The following is a 15,399-nucleotide window of genomic DNA, read 5'->3' as shown; positions in this document are numbered from 1 at the left end:
AGGCTCCATTATCTCCTACACCAGAGCACTGGGTGGAAGGTGGAGGAGAATTGGCTGCACACAAGGTTCTGGCTTCTCCTTTGGCTCCCCTACTGCCACATCACATGAAAACAAGCTAAAAATCCACCACGTGCTCTCCTGGTGCTACTCGTCCAGGCAAGCAGGACCCAGGCCTCACATAGGGGTTAACAGAGCAGGAGCCTCAGTCTCATGGAGTCTGGAAACAGGGTGGTACATGGAGGATGGAGATGCACAAGGGCACTTGCAGTTGGGACATGCAGCCTTCCAATGGGAGTCCAGAGAGATTTTAATCTCCTTTTCTTCAAAAGGAATTAAGCCCAGCTCCAAACAACATCACTGCTCTAATCCACATCCACCACCCACCCCTCAGCACACATCCACCCCAATGCCACGAAGCTGGGGACCCATTTGCTGTTGCGTTGCAGGACCACTGGGTGTCACAGCCCTTCCACCACACTGGCAGCACATGGCAATTGCCAGCATGGAAATAACCAGCCCATCTTGGGCCCAGCTGCCAAGGAGAATGAGATATCCCTCAGGAACTGCACATGGAGGATGCTGCAGGGTCAAAACCAGCTTCCTACCACTGCCAGCCCTTTCCCCATCTCACACCAGGCTTTTCTCAGCCTTTCTCCCCTGAGGAAGAGCACATGGCCTCCATAGCTTTCCAACCTCCAAAGGGTTAATCAGAGATGCAAAGAGCATAGATGCCACAGATATCCAGAGACAGCCTGTGACCTCTTGCCTCTAGATCCAGGATCTCTCTGGAAACACTTGCCATGGGTGTTCACTACAACAGGACCGATATGACAACCTTGTTTATCCCCTCCTCTCCATGCTTGGCCTCTGCTTAAACCCTGACTGGTGATGGGCTGAAGCATCTCCATCCCTGCTCTGCTGCTTGCAGGCCAGCTGCTCCATGCCTCAGTTTCCCCACCAGTAAAACATCCAAAGCTGAAAGGATCTTTCTTGTGGGTCACATACAGCCCCAAGCCAGACACAGCCAGCAGCACCCCACCCCAACCAGGCACCTCTCACCCAGCACTTCCAACAGCCCAAACACACCTTCCACAGCACCCACTTTGGTCCCCTCAACACCTTCCAAAAAAGCTGCAGATCACCTCAATTCACAGGTGGGGCTCCAGGGGATGCACTGATCGCCTCCTCCCACAGCAGCACAGAGGAGAAAGCCATGACCCAGCACCCAGCCAGGTCCCAGGGGGTCATCTGGCACAGCAGGGTGCCCACCTGGGGATGGGGATGCTGAGCTGAGGAGCAGGCAGGAGCCTGCCAAGAGTGCGGTACAGCAGCACGGACAGCCCAGGTCCTTTCCATCTCGGCATGAGGCCAAGCAAGCGGCGACTTGGTCCCTCAGCCCCAGCAGCCCCCGGGTTCCACCACCCGGCCTGGCTTAGGGCTCCCTCCCCGCAGCCGGCGGGCGCGGAGCCGGGCTTGTCCGCCGCTGGCGCTTGCCCTCTAGCGGCACAGCCACCCCGGAACGGGACCGAGAGGAGAGGATGAGCCCGACTGAGCCGGGCAGAGAGTGCCCGGGGCTGAGCGGGGCTCGGGCTGCCCCAGGGCTGAGGACCGGGTCGGGGCTGGGGGCTCCAGCGCATCCCCTGAGCTGCCCGCGCACAGGCGCTCCCGCACAAACCACCTCTGTCCGGAGCAGCCTCACGACGCTGGGACATGAACGCGGGGAGCAGTGTGGTGTAGCTGTGGTCCCGGTGCCCTGCCTACAGGTGTAGCTGTGGTCCCGGTGCCCTGCCTACAGGTGTAGCTGTGGTCCCGGTGCCCTGCCTACAGGCTTTCAGGACCCGGAGCATCACCCGGGGCAATCAGAGCTGCTGCTGCCCAGCTGCTCGTGTGGGGTACAAAGTGCCTGCAACACCCAACCACTACACACAAACTGCAGCCCCTAAACGAGAAACTCGCCCTGCTGCACCACCTGCCTGGGGGCTTTGTTGTGCACCCCTTGGAGGAGAGCAAGAGAAATTGCAGGAGAGCAAAGCCCACACACTGCTGTCAAACACACCTGCTTAGAAAGCACCTACACAAGCTGCCAAAACCCCACTGCAGGAAATCCAAAGCTCAAAATTACTGCTGTTGCACAGAGCCCAGTAGATAATACACTGAGTTAGAAGCATTATTAACACTGACTTTCGCAAGCCTGGCAGACTCAGGGATTGACTAATTCCCTGTTTGACTGCAGCACACACACCCCCCTCCCCTTGGATGGGATGCACCAAATCCAACCGTAAACTCCTAGGCAACACCTGCCATGGGCACTGCAAGACAAGCCAGTGTGCTCAGCAGGCAGCATTGCTGAGCATAATCTACCTGCAGGGCTCCCCAGAGGTGAACTCATGGGACATCCCGTGGCCAAAAGAATCCAGCAATGCTAGGTGCATGGATGGTCACAGGCCTCTTGGAGACAACAGGTAGCCTCATATGCCAAAGCACATAAAGGTGTTACCCCCACCAGGTGAACTGATGGGGTAGAGCAGACCCAGGGAGCTTCTCCTGAGCTCTACAAAAGCCCTTAGCCAGAGGCAACACAACTCTGAGCCTCCCAGGCTAGCAAGACAGGTCCTTCCTCAGTCTCTTCAACTCCTTCTCTGCTTCTCTCCCCCACAAAAAACCTGTCTGAGACCTGAAGCACCCCCATCTCACATATCCAAACCCAGGGACACAAGCCAGTAGGCAGAGCTGACACAGAGCTCCCCAAACTCAGAGGAGATGAGATGCCAATTGCACCCTGAAACCATCCAGGTCACCAGTTTCTCCTGTCCAGGCAACGGCTCAGGCCCCACATTCAGCTCAGAAAAACTCTGGGAAGTCCCAACAAACACCTGAATTGTCTCTTCAGCAGAGGCGGCAGTTGGGGACCCCAGTGGGATCAGGCACAGAGAAGCAGAGATGCCAGAAGACTCTGACATGAAAAGGCAAGTGACTAAACCCAGCAGGAATCCTATATCCCAGACAAACCAGGGCTGTAACCCTCAAGTGCCTGATGTCCTCTGCTCAGTGTTAGCTCATCTGCTGCTGGGAAAGCAGAGCTGAGACCTGGCTCTGATGGCCAGCTCCTCCAACAACCACTGCATCTACCCAGATCCTTCTGCTCTGTTCCCACACATGACCCAGGGGGCTGAAAAAGGACTGGAGGTCCCAGACATCACCCGTGACAGAAGAGTGCCTCCCTCCAGGACTGGTCAGCAGGGAGAAAAGCCATAAGAGCAGAACAAGGAGCCAGCAGCCAGCCCAAGGGATATACCAACCTTGGTGACCCTAGTGCAAGCTTAGCTATTCTGGTGCACAGGGCAGCACCCACCATGGATGATGCCTTGATGCAAGGGGGACAATACAGGGACAGGACCAGTGCTCCCAGCTTAAGGCACCTCTGGATCTTCAAGACCATATCTTAGCCCACCTTCTTGTCCCAAACTTCTCTACATCCTCTTCTGTTCTCACAGCCTTGTGCTGCACCCACCTCCTCCCTTCCTAACAGCCACTCTGCATAAACAAGAGCACTGCAAAACAAAGCTGGATTGAATTAGGGACCTTTTGAATGGTCTCTGCAGCAGCCAAAGTCTCTGGGACCAAGAGACAGGAGGAACAACGGGATGGGAGACTTTGGGAATGCAGAGTCCTCTGTCCCTGGAGAGCAGCAGCACACAAGGCATGCGGGGCACGCTGTGGCTGATTGACAGTGGGGGAGAAAAGTTTGTGCCCTGTTGTCTGAAGCAGAGCAGTCACCAACTCAAGCACCACAAGAACCCCATTCCCGGCTGTTTGGGCCACTAAAGAAAACTCTGCTTCCTCCAGCATGATGCTGGTCCTTTCTTTCCTTCGACCTTCCCAGATGTGGGCACGCAGAGGCACACCCAATGCCTTGCCTCTGCCAGCACTGGCAGGGAAGGGGTGCTGCTGCTCCCTGCACCCCCTCACTCCCCCACACCACGTGCTCCCAGCTCCCCGCAGTGAGTGGGGGCTGCACTGCCACTCTCCCCACAGCTCTGACGCAGCTCTTCCACCCCCAGCCAGGCCCACAGGAGGGAGCAGATGCTGCCATGGGCTGGTGGGACAGCCCAGCAGGAAAGGATGAGGCTACTTTTCTTGTCCGTGAATGGGAAAGATACTTCCCCACTCAGCCCTGTGAGACCCCGAAATCCTGCATCCCATGATGCTCCACAACAACCCACCTCCTCCCAGATTGCTCTGAATTGATCTCACCTGGTTAAAGGCAGCTAGGAGCTGCACAGAGAGACCCTGCAAACCCACCCACTGGGGTATTTTACTGTAAGAAACCCCATTTTCCCCTGCTGAGGTTGAGTACGGCTTTGTATACCAGGGACATCTCCCTACCTTGAGGGAGCCCAGGGGTGACAAACGCAGGCCACCACCGCCTGCCAGGCAGCATCTCTGCAGTGCCATAGCAACAGCTGAGAAGTAGGGAGGCCCAGATGGCAAACTCCTCCATCCATCCTTCCCCAGGCACCGTGCCGGCGCACGCAGGCACTGCCCACGCTGCCAGAAGGGTAACTCCCCAGCCCACCCCCAGCACCGAGGACACACCATCACCCCAACACCCAGTGGCACAGGTCAGCCTGACCAGACCCCCACAGTGCCATGGATAAGGATCCAAAGTGCCACACATCCCAGCTGCTCAGTACAGGGGAGCAGAAAGGGTTTTTTTGCCTCAGAATCCCCAGGACTGAAGTGCTCGCTGGGCATCTGGTCTTTTTTGGGAGGTCTTGCAAAGGATGGAGCCTCACTTCACAAAGGTGAGGCTGGGTTAGGTGAAGCTTGAGCAGCCCCACAAGTCACACCTGGTTGGGGACACAGCAAAGGCCACCCAACCGCACAGGGAAAAGCAATGGCATGAACATACCCCAGCACCATGGCCATCCTACCCCTGAACCAGGAAAGAAAAGTCCAGAAGCATGACTCCAAACTGGAGCCATCTCAGACAGGGTCCAAGCCAGCCCCTCAGCTAGACAGGACCCTTGGCAGCTGTCACAGAGATCTGTGTGCAGAACCGCATCCCCAGGGATGGAATCTGAAATTGGACACATTTCTGGGCAGGCTGGGAAAGGGCAGAGGGACAGCAGACAAGCCAACCTCCTTGTCCTCCATCTCAGGATAAGAACCTCCTGCCCTTTCCCTGCTTGACCATTAACCTAGCACCACCTGGATTTGCTTGAAGGTTATGTGCCACTGTCCCCCACCTAGTCCAACTGGGGTAGAAGCCACCTACCCCTGACTGTGGCTGCTTTGTTCTCCCTGAAAAGGAGGAGGATGGATGGGAAACCAGAAGCAGCAGCAAATGGAACACAGGCCGTTCATTTGAGGGATGCAACAGGAGGCTCCATTATGGGGTGTCACACTGTGGGCACTCACAGGGCTGGGGCACCCTGACAGCCTCCATGGGCAGCGCTACAGGCTGGGTGTCTCCTGTTGTCCTGTCATCCTTGTCTCAGGGGTCTCATTAGCCACTGAAATGTGAAATAACCCAGAACTTCTGAGGGCTTGGTCCCTGATGCTGGGGATCTGCCTAGGTGGGGTGGACTTCTATGGAGGGGTCTCTGCCCTGGCTAGCTCAGACTTGAGGAGGGGAGAAAATGGACAAGATCACAAAGACAGTTCACCTGGCTTTCTTTCTCCAGCTCTCCAAATGGGCCCTGAAACCTTTCATCAGCACCACCCAGGCTCAGACAGCCAAGCTGAGGTCATCTTTCAGACATGAATAAAGCCCCACTTGGCCCTAAGGTGGTTTCACCACCCCATGTCCCATCACCTTTCCACCAGCAGCAGGATGGAGCAGAAGCCATCACCTCCCCCAGGGCCTGTGGGGAGGACCTGGCTGGAGCATCGTATCCCAGGGCTACAAGGACAGGGCTACACCTCCCCTAGTCACCCCTGAGCCTGGTGGGCAAAAGTGGCTTTGCCCATTCACTGCCCACAAATGAGGTGAGCTGCCTAATGAAGCTAAGCCCCAGTGAGCATGGCACTCCAGGGAAGTGCTGTTCAGCACCCAGCTGAATCAGCCCCATGTGCCAGGAGTGATTCAGTGCTGACCAGGCTGGGCTTCGACGCACCCCTCGCCCCAGCACCCGAGATGGGGGAGGAGGCTGGCAAGGAAAGGCCTGTCATGGAGCCAGGAGAGTGTCTGCACCCAATGCCTCCCACAAAAGGGCACAAACACAGATTCAACCCTGGCTCCAAGCACTGACTCCCTTGCTAGGAAGCAGACATGCCACCCAAACCATTCCTCTGCTCTCATAAGCATCCTTTATAAACCACTGCCACCTCCCCAGGAATCACAGACCCCAGGGGAAAGTTTTCGCTCCTACTCAGTCTCAACCCCTAGCATCATTTTGGGGTTCACCCCAGTCCTATGTCTTGGCCCCTAAGCCCAGGGAGGGAGGTGTGGGGCTGGCAGCAATGCAAGGATCGAGGGAATGTGCTTTGCTCAGCGTGGAGCAGAGATACACTCAGCAAAAACTGGCATCTTCTCTTCCTTCCCCAACTTAAGAAAAGCTTCTCTCCAAAAAAATAAATGCCCAGCATCTCTGTTTCTGGAGTTCCATCTTTTTTGTTGTGGTGGTGTTTTTTTTTCCTCCCACCCTGTCCTTGTTAGGGACTGCTTATCCACATTTTTCCATTTCAAAGCAGTACAGGCGTTTCCTGGGCACAAAGCACTCACGTAACACTACCTCTCGCAGCAGTTCAGATGGATGTGTGCATCTGCCAAAGCACACTCACGCACGCTGGCAGCTTCCAAACCCTCCACAGCCTTTCTGGCTGCTCTCTGTACCCCAAAGGGTTAAAACCAAACCACAACAAACAGCAACCACAGGAAAAAAACCCACGAGTTTCTCCGACTTCTCCAGCATCATCCACATCCCTCCAGCATCGCAAAGAAAACGCTCCAGCCCCGCGATGCAGGATAAATATGGGGTGATTGAAGGGGAGCTTTGCATTAGTGTCCCCACCTTCTGCTTTCCCCATTCCTGTTGGGTTTGCAGGGGTTTACTGGAAAGATGAAGGCAGGACTGGGGGTTCAGGGTCAGCGGTACCTGCTGAAAACCTGCTTGGGCATCACATAAGCATGTAAGCAGGCAGGGAAAGCATCTCCCATCATCTTTACCCACCATAGGTGACAAGCAGAGCTGTGAAAGAGGCACTGCAATTACTCCATGGCTCTGCTGCAATTGCACTGTGACCAAATGAAACAGCCTCAGGAAGAGACCCAGCAAAGCCCTCTCCCTCCATGCAACTGTGCAATCGAGGTGAAAAAATAAATAACCCTCCATTACTCATTTCCAACCTTGCTGCATTTAACTGCCAGAATAAAAGATTCCACCTCTTCTCTGCTCAACTCCCACTGGCAACTTGCTCTGGGGGCTACATTTCCCTAAATGCTCACATTTCAATTAGCATTAGAATAATGAAATGGTTCAGAGTTCATCTCACCCAAAAATGTACTGGAAAATAAAAAGCAGAGATTGGAAGAGATGAGGATGTTTTTCCCCACACACACTCACAGCAGGATGGATTCAGGAGAAGGAAATATATTCCTTTCTCAACTCCACACTGATGAGATTAACATGGGCTTTGCTAACTGCCTCTCCAAACAAGGATAATGCAACTTCAAGTTGATTTTCCAGATAAACAAGCATGCAAACAAACGCAAAGTGCTCAACTAAAAATATCTCACTGCTCCGATGCTTCTCTCCACTGCCACCACCCCGAGAGGAAAACACAAATCCTATCGCAGCAACACAGAGTTGCAAAATTGTAACAATGCAAGTTAAATAAGCTACTTAAGGAACATCTCACTGTCCTATTTTTTATTTTTTTTTCCCTCCCCTTAAAAAGGCAGAACTGCAGATTCCCCAGATACATTCAACCAGCGCAGGGAAGGGAACATTTTCTGCTGTGGACATGAAAAAAAAAGAGACGTTCTAATCGGATGCGAAGTGTTAAAAAGCAGCTTAGAACTTGTTTTGCTTGCCCAATTTGGGTATATATGGGGCTGTGTGTGGCTGTGGCGTTAATTCCACACACCGCCCCCCGCCCCAGACCCTCTTTGCAGAAGCAAACAGTTAAAGGAAGCAGCAGCTTTAGCATCTTTGCCTGCTGCTCCCTCTCCTGCGAAGGAATCAGATCTCGTTCACTTTATTCCTCTCGAGCCTTGACCAAACTGTTGCTGGGCGCTTTTTTACATTATTTTTTGGTGCTAGGGTAGGGGAGAAAGGCGGATCTGCGTGCTCTGCACGGGAAGCAGGGCTGAGCTGTGCCAGGCAGCGCAATGCCGAGGGCACCTGAGCCCTGCACAGGCAGCCCAGTCCGCACCCCGCCGGGAGAGCCCGGGGGGACCCCACTTACATGGAAGTGATGTTCCTTGAGATGTCCGTGATATTGATGCTCGTGTTGCCATTGCTGCTGCCTGAATCCTGCCCTTCCAAGAGAGGGAAGAGGTTCCCATCATCCGGCTTCTTGCAGTTGATGTCTGTCTTGCTGCAAAGACAATTAGCAGGGCAAGCCAGCACCGAAAGCAGATAGTCTCCCCAAATGCTCCAGAGCAAAAATACCCTCCAGAAAGTGCACTTGGTAGGGCAAAGAGAGACATCCATCTCCGAATCCTGCTTCTAAAAAAGAGGAGGAGGAAAGGGGGGATGGAGGGAGGGGAAGGGGGGGAAAAGGGGGAAGGAAACAAAGGCAGGGAGGGGGGGAGGGGGGGGGGTGAAGAAAAAAAAAAAGGGAAAAGAAAAAACCCAACAAAACCTCAAACGATCAGATGCAAAAATCCTCCAGCAGATGAAATCATGCTGGCAGCTGGCTCGGGAGAGGCTGTAATTCCTGCTACGGTAGCGGCAGCGGGCGGGGATGCATGCTGGCCCGGCCGCCGCTCCCCGCCAGCCGCTCCGGAGGATTGCAACGGGAGGCTGGGGAGGCAGCCAGGGAAATAAATAAATAACCAAAACGGTGCGAAAGTCACCAAGTCCCACCTACTGGGCAGAATTAAAATTGACACACCTGCAAAAAAAACACAGAGGGAGAGAGGAGGGGGCGACCTCCCCTTCCCATCGCTTCCCTCCCCCGGCCTGGCCAGCCCTGCTGCCGCGGGCACAAAAAAGCAGGGGAGGAGGAGGAGGAGAAGGAGGAGGAGGAAGGCTTGCGAAGCGGGCCGGGCTCTGCAATAAAAAGGATTCCCCACCCCCCCCGCTCCGTCTCCGCTAAAATCAATCTAAGGGAGGAGGGGGAGAGAAAGGAAAAACCCACCCCAGCACTGCTGGAGCCCCGTCTCAGCCCCGCCGGCAGAGGAAAAGTTGCAGCTGGGGTTAAATTTGCTCTGGGGGGAGAGCAGAGGGGCTCTGGCTCGGGTCCTGCTTTCTCAGGCTCTTTCGTCTTTTGGAGAAGGACGATGCTGCCTTTCGCTTGATTGTTGGGTGGGTTCTCCCCCCCGCCCCCCGCAATCCGGACACAAGGGTGGAGAGGAAAGAAAGATTAAATTGAACTGGAAGAGAATAAAAGCCAGTGTGGATTACGGCATATTCTTTTTTTTTTTTTTTTTTTCCTTTAGAGACGTATATCAGACGGCTGGGTGGGAAAAAAAGGGACTGGAGAGCACCCAGGAAGGACTTTCTAGAAAAGACACAGACGCACAAACCTCGCCCCCCCCCCCCCACCCCGAAATGCAAGGAGGACTCAACCGGCTGCCGGGAAGTGCAGGCAGGAGTAGCCGGGGTCGCAGCTCCCGTCCTCTCTCCCCTGGCTTCCCCCTTCCCTCCTGCAGCAGATTCTGCAATCAGACATGCAAAAAAAAAAAAAAATCCTGAAAGAGGAAGACTGAAGTGTTGAAAAGGCTGAGCTCAGAGCGCCGAAACGGCATCAGGAGAGCAGTGAGTGCGAGCTGAACAGCAGAGCGAATTAAGATGCATGGTGCATTTTTGGCAAGCACAAACCCAAGCAGATCAGAGCTCTACTTAATTTGCTCTGCTTTTACACAGCGCTTTTCTGCACGCTTCTTTCCAACCCCCCCAACGCCCCCCCAATAGTTTCATGCCTCTGCTCCTCCACACAGAGGCACAGTGATGAAGGGACCGTACTGCAGGCAAGAGCACGGGTAAAGGGAGGAATTACAGGTGTAAGACTCCAAACACTTCAGGGGGCTGTTTCTGCCAGGCACAGGGAACAGAGAGAGAGGGATCTTTGATAGGACCGAACCAACATCTCCAGGCTCTGCTACACACTCCAGATCATCCTATTCCAGAAGAGGCAATAGGACTGGGGGGTGGGATGACACTCAACAAAACAGCTTCAGGAAAAATTTTTGCCTGCAAGTCGTGCACCCACACCCTTCAGCAGGGAGCAGGCTCACGGGGAGCCGTTCCCAGAGGGACAGGAGTAACTCCTCACCCTTTGCTGCACAGCCACCCTGCCAGTGATGTGCAAGGGGTTGCATGTACCTGGGCATCAGTCCTGCTCCCACGTGGACTTCTGGAGGGTCAGGCAGCTCCTTGAGGGCTCCTCCTTCTAGGGCTTCCCAGAGGGAGAAGGGGAACTCATCTACTGAAAAAAATACCAAGGTCGGGGTGTGGTTTCTCCTTCAGCCCCACCTGCTTACAAATTACTGAAGTGAAACACCTGGATCCAAAGAGGTCCCTGAAGCACCTAGCACTGCTGGGAAGAGGAGCATGAGAGGGTTGATGGGTCCCCAGCTACATGAGAAGCAGCTCCCATCCTCAGACACCTGTATGGTGATTGCGGATTGGAAGGAAACCAGGCATATTTTTTACTAACTGCCTCAGTTTCTCCATCCATGTCAGAGAGATGCCATTATTGTGGCTCAGCACTGTGGCCAAACTGGAGAAGACACTAATAGAGGGCACCATGTCATACATCCCTGCCTGTAGGGAGCACTGGACTGCCCAAGGTGCCAGCCAGCATGTGGGTTCATCCCTCAGCAGCTCAGAGGACAGGGATGTCACATTACCCACAAAACAAGTGCCTGGGGAGAGACCAGAGCTTCCTTTATATTTGAGCTGGTGCAAGGTCACAGCCTCCTCATAGCACTTGACATCGATCACACCGTTGGGTGTGAAACCAGTGTGAGGCCATCAGCCTACCCTGGTGTGTCACCACAGGGCCAGTCACAGGATGGGGACAGGTTCAGGGGGCACACACCCACCTTGGGCAGCACAGTTAGGCTCTCCTCTGGACAGATCAATGCTGGAACCTGGGGGAAGCCACTGCCACCTGAGGTGCTGGGGTGGCACTGCTTGAGCACCCTGCGCCCTCCTTGCCCACCTGGTGGCAGCCGGTCCCGTGTCCCTCCATCCCCCAGCGCCTGGGGTCAGCCCCTGGCCTGGAGCAGAGCTCAACTGCTATGGAAGCACAAAGCCATCCAGGGAGGCTTTCGAGTCCTCCTCCGCACCCCGAGGCAGTTCCGTGCGTTGCACTCTCCTTGCAAAGATGAGGTTCAACCGGCGGAAAGTTGGAGAGCTCTCAGGTCGGCTCTCGCAGGCAGGGGGGTGCAGGAGCCCACCCGCCCCCATGACAGGCACACCCCGCTCTGCCACCCGCTGCCAGGCGGGCCCCGCTTCAGCAGCTGATGAGGAGGTTTTGTGCCAAGCCTCGGCTTCCTCTGCCGCTAACAGATAAAGCCGCTGCTCGCCGAGGAAACGTGGCCGGACAAAGCAGGGGAATGGGAGGAGCGGGAGCACCCAGCTGGGTGCCCAGAGGGCAGGCAGAAGGTAGGCAGGAAAGAAAAGAAACCTCATCCTCCTCATTGCAGGCTGCCAGGGGGGCTGGCGAGTTGGCTGGCAGAAGGAGTTGCAGCGACAGCAAAGTCCCTGCCACAAGAGCAGACAGGCCACCAACCTTCACCCAGCACCAGAGCTGGGTGGCTCCTGGTCCTGCTTCCCCCGCTTTAACCCACCACCCCTCACTGGTCCACAGACAGATGGAAGATGCTCAGTGAGGGCAGCACTACCTCTTGCACATCCAGACACAAAAGGGGACGGGATTATTTGGGAGCTGCCAGCAATGGAAACGTGCCATCCCTGTCTCCATCCCTCACTCCTGTCCCTGTGGAAGAGGGAGGCAGGAGCAGGGCATGAGTGATGGGGCTGTCAGAGCACAGAGATGGTATCTCGAGCAGAGGCCTTGCTGTTACTGCTATGAGGGATGCTGGCAAATTGCTCTTTCAAGAAGCATCTCCATGAAGGATGAAATCAGTGCCTTCCCATGAGAACTCAGTCCTACAGGGCCTCAGGGGCTAGGTTCCCTCTGGCCTTTGAGAGCCTCCAGAAATTCCATGGAATATATTCAGCCGAGACTAAACCCCAGTTCTGCTGCTGAGAGGTCCCCATCCCCCCATCTCGGCTGCCCTCTGCATGGGGACACAAGTAACCATCAAAACACCCAGTCCAGAAGGGGGAGTGGGGCTGGGAACTGCCCGGGGGACACCTAGCCATGGACAGAGGTGAAGCAGCTGTTTTTTTTGCATTTCTGGCCTCCCCACCTACACAGCTGTCTCCAGCATTTTGCTCTCCGGCTGACCATCCCTCAGGCTCAATCTTTTCTTCTACCACCCCACATCCAAGGTAAAAGCTTCCCAGTGCTTGCCTCCCGGGGCCAGCAAACACCACAGCCCTTGAAGGTATGACCAGAAAGAGATCTGTGGTCCAATATCTGCTCAGTCATCACAAGCTCCAACGTCCACTCCTGCCTCTGATCTCCGTATCGATCCGGCAGACCCGCGCTGAGGCATGCACCGCCCTGCTCCCTATTACCAGAACAGCACTTGCTGCTCACTGAAAATGATGAGCTGACACTTTTAAACCCCCGTCTCATCCAGAAGGATCTGCAAACCTCCTTCCAGCAGGACCACTTTGCACACCCCTGAAATGCAGCCAGCCCCGAGGTGGGCAGAGCTGGTGTTTGGCAGCAGGCAGCAATGCTGGGCAGCAGCTCGGGGTGTGAGCTCTGATGGGAGAGGCGGGGAGAAGGGTTTCATCCCTGTGTTGGGAATATGGCTGCAGGTTCACACACCCCTTTGCAGAGAGACCCCAAGAAGTGCAATTTTGGAAAGAGTTCAAATTGCAGAGTAAATGCCCAGGGGCTACTGACAGCTTTTGGGGAGGAGGGTCAGGGCTGGTGCTGTGGGGGCACAGCATCCTCCACAACATCACTGGCACAGGCTGCAGGAGGAAAATATCAGCCCCTGTAGAGCCAAGGGGTGTTTGCCTGTCACCTAGCCATGCAGGCACACCAGCATCAAAAGTGTTGCTCCCTGAAGCAAAGCCCATTCCTGCCACCCTGGGAATAGCTTGGAAGCAGCTTTAGATCCAATGTCCATACACTTCTCAAGTGCTTGACTGGAGGAGCCTTTGTGTAGCAGGACAAGTCACATCCTGCCCATGGATCAGTCTGGCCCTGGGAACCTGCAGGGAGTGGGGCAGTCACATTTGGGCAGTAATAGCCAGTGTGATGAAAGGTGAAGATCTCAGCTGGGGGAGGTGGCTGGAGAGCAGCCAGCGGTAGGAGATTCCAACCTTGGGTCGTCCTTGCCCATACTGGGGACATGTGGGGACAAGGGCAGGATGAAGCCATTCCAGCAGATGTTATAAACTCCCCAAGACTGTCAAGAAACCGTAGGGAAAAGCCTCTAGCCAGGAATCATTTGCTTAAATAAACAGAAAGAAAAAATTCAGGAGAAAATATATTCAAGTGAGGTCTAAAGAAACAGGCCTGTCACAAGGATAACAAATACTGCTCTGGTTGCATTCATCGCTAGAGCCTGAACCAATCTCCCACCTAGGCAGCTCCTGAATTAATTAGTCTAGCCAGGGAAAAGGTCTGGTCATGGCTGTAGTGTCCAAGAGATGGGCCAGGGAGGATGTCTGCAATGGTCAAAAAAAAAAAAAAAAAAAAAAAGACTGAAGACTGAAACAAAGGTCTTGGAAAGCCCAAGGAATAGGGAAGAGAATAATGTGGAGTAGATTATAGGTGTCATCAAGAAATAAAGGCAGTGCTTTGATCTGCCAGCAAGGCTCTGCACAGAGCTGGTCCATCTCTCAGCAAGAGGGAAGAGGAGCAATTCTGAGACCTGGGTGAGGAAGCTCTGACAGAGCCCAGCCTGCAAAGCCTGGGGGCAGCTGCTGGGACAGGAGCTGGGGAGGGGGCTGTAAAGGAGTCCCAGGAGGCACTCGAGATGGCCATGCTGCAGGCAGATAAGGGGAATTAGAGTCCCAGCATTGTTCCTCTGATGCCCTGCCATCTGCACGTCTCTCGAGGCATTTTACAGGCTCAGAGCTGCTCTGTTGTGAGCACAAGACAGGAGATTCCCAGCGTAAGCAGTCAGGCCATGCAGCCATGAACATAACCCTTGTCAGGGCAAAGGAGAGGAAGTTCCTCCATGTTCCATCATGTTCCTCCATGATTTTCCCCAAACCAAGTGAGTGCTTTCAAAAATATAATGTTCCTAATTCAGTCTTTGAATGCACAAGCAGAGCATGTGTGACTGCAGGTTTGGTTCAGAGAGAACCTGGAATATCCTACAAGGCAGGACCTCGGTGAAAGTAAAATGGCTTTAGATTTTAAACATAATTAAGGTTAAAAAAAAAACCCAAACCAAAAAATCCCCCAAATATTCAGTTTACATTCAAGCATGCTTTTGAGAACAAAAGGAAGAGCTACATCTGTGCCAAGCCCTGTTTTCTTGCATTGCAGCACACCAGCCCTGTGTCCCTGTCCCCGAGCCAGGCACCTGCACCCTTGGCAGCATCTCTCCTACGCTGCCACCAGGGTCCCAGCAACTCAGGCTGCCCCTGAGGTGCTGGGCAGGAAACTGTGCAAAAGGAACAGCGTCTGTGACACACACCTCATCAGGGTAACAACACTCACCTCAAATCCCTACCAATCCTCCAGGTTGAATCACAACTCACCAGAGAATCAATTCGTGCTTGCCCTGAACTCTTCTCTGCAAACATGCACAGAAACATGTTTCCAAGCCCTGGCCACCCTTGTGAGGAAATTAAACTGCTTTAGAAGAAGCTCCCCAGCCTGTTTATGCCTCCAGATCTTACACTGGTCTTCCATCTTGGGGGGCTCTGTTGACTTTGGGGAGAGGTGCCAGAACAGGGTTAAGCAGAGAAGAAACTGGTATAACCAACTCTTTGCAAAATGATTTACCAAAACGTTTTTGTAGGGTGCTGCTTTCTTAAATAAATCTGGTGGTGTTGCTGTTATCTACAGCAGGGTAGGGACGGCAGCTTCTACCTAGGTGTCAGGGATCTGATATAGAGAGGACATATAGCCCCATATCAGCATCATGCACATCTAATGTGTTTCCCAAATGTCAGGGGG

General features: G+C 54.2%; 1 protein-coding gene across 2 annotated transcripts in view; it reads right to left on the bottom strand.

The window, feature by feature from the left end:
- NTRK3 (neurotrophic receptor tyrosine kinase 3) overlaps window positions 1–9,031 on the bottom strand; it is a 221,475-nt gene extending 212,444 nt beyond the window's left edge. Inside the window, exon 1 of one of the 2 annotated variants that reach the window (XM_051628321.1) lies at window positions 8,413–9,031. In XM_051628321.1, coding sequence (XP_051484281.1) covers window positions 8,413–8,660 — 248 coding nt within the window. In that variant the 5' untranslated portion in view covers window positions 8,661–9,031. The remainder of the gene's footprint in view (window positions 1–8,412) is intronic. The other variant, XM_051628322.1, reaches the window with a different exon arrangement.
- Between the last annotated feature and the right edge of the window lie 6,368 nt (window positions 9,032–15,399).

The sequence above is a fragment of the Apus apus genome, chromosome 10, assembly GCF_020740795.1.
Source record: "Apus apus isolate bApuApu2 chromosome 10, bApuApu2.pri.cur, whole genome shotgun sequence".
Taxonomy (NCBI): Eukaryota; Metazoa; Chordata; class Aves; order Apodiformes; family Apodidae; genus Apus; species Apus apus.
The sequence above is the reverse complement of the archived record's forward strand: the minus strand, read 5'-3'. Positions and strand labels throughout refer to the sequence as shown.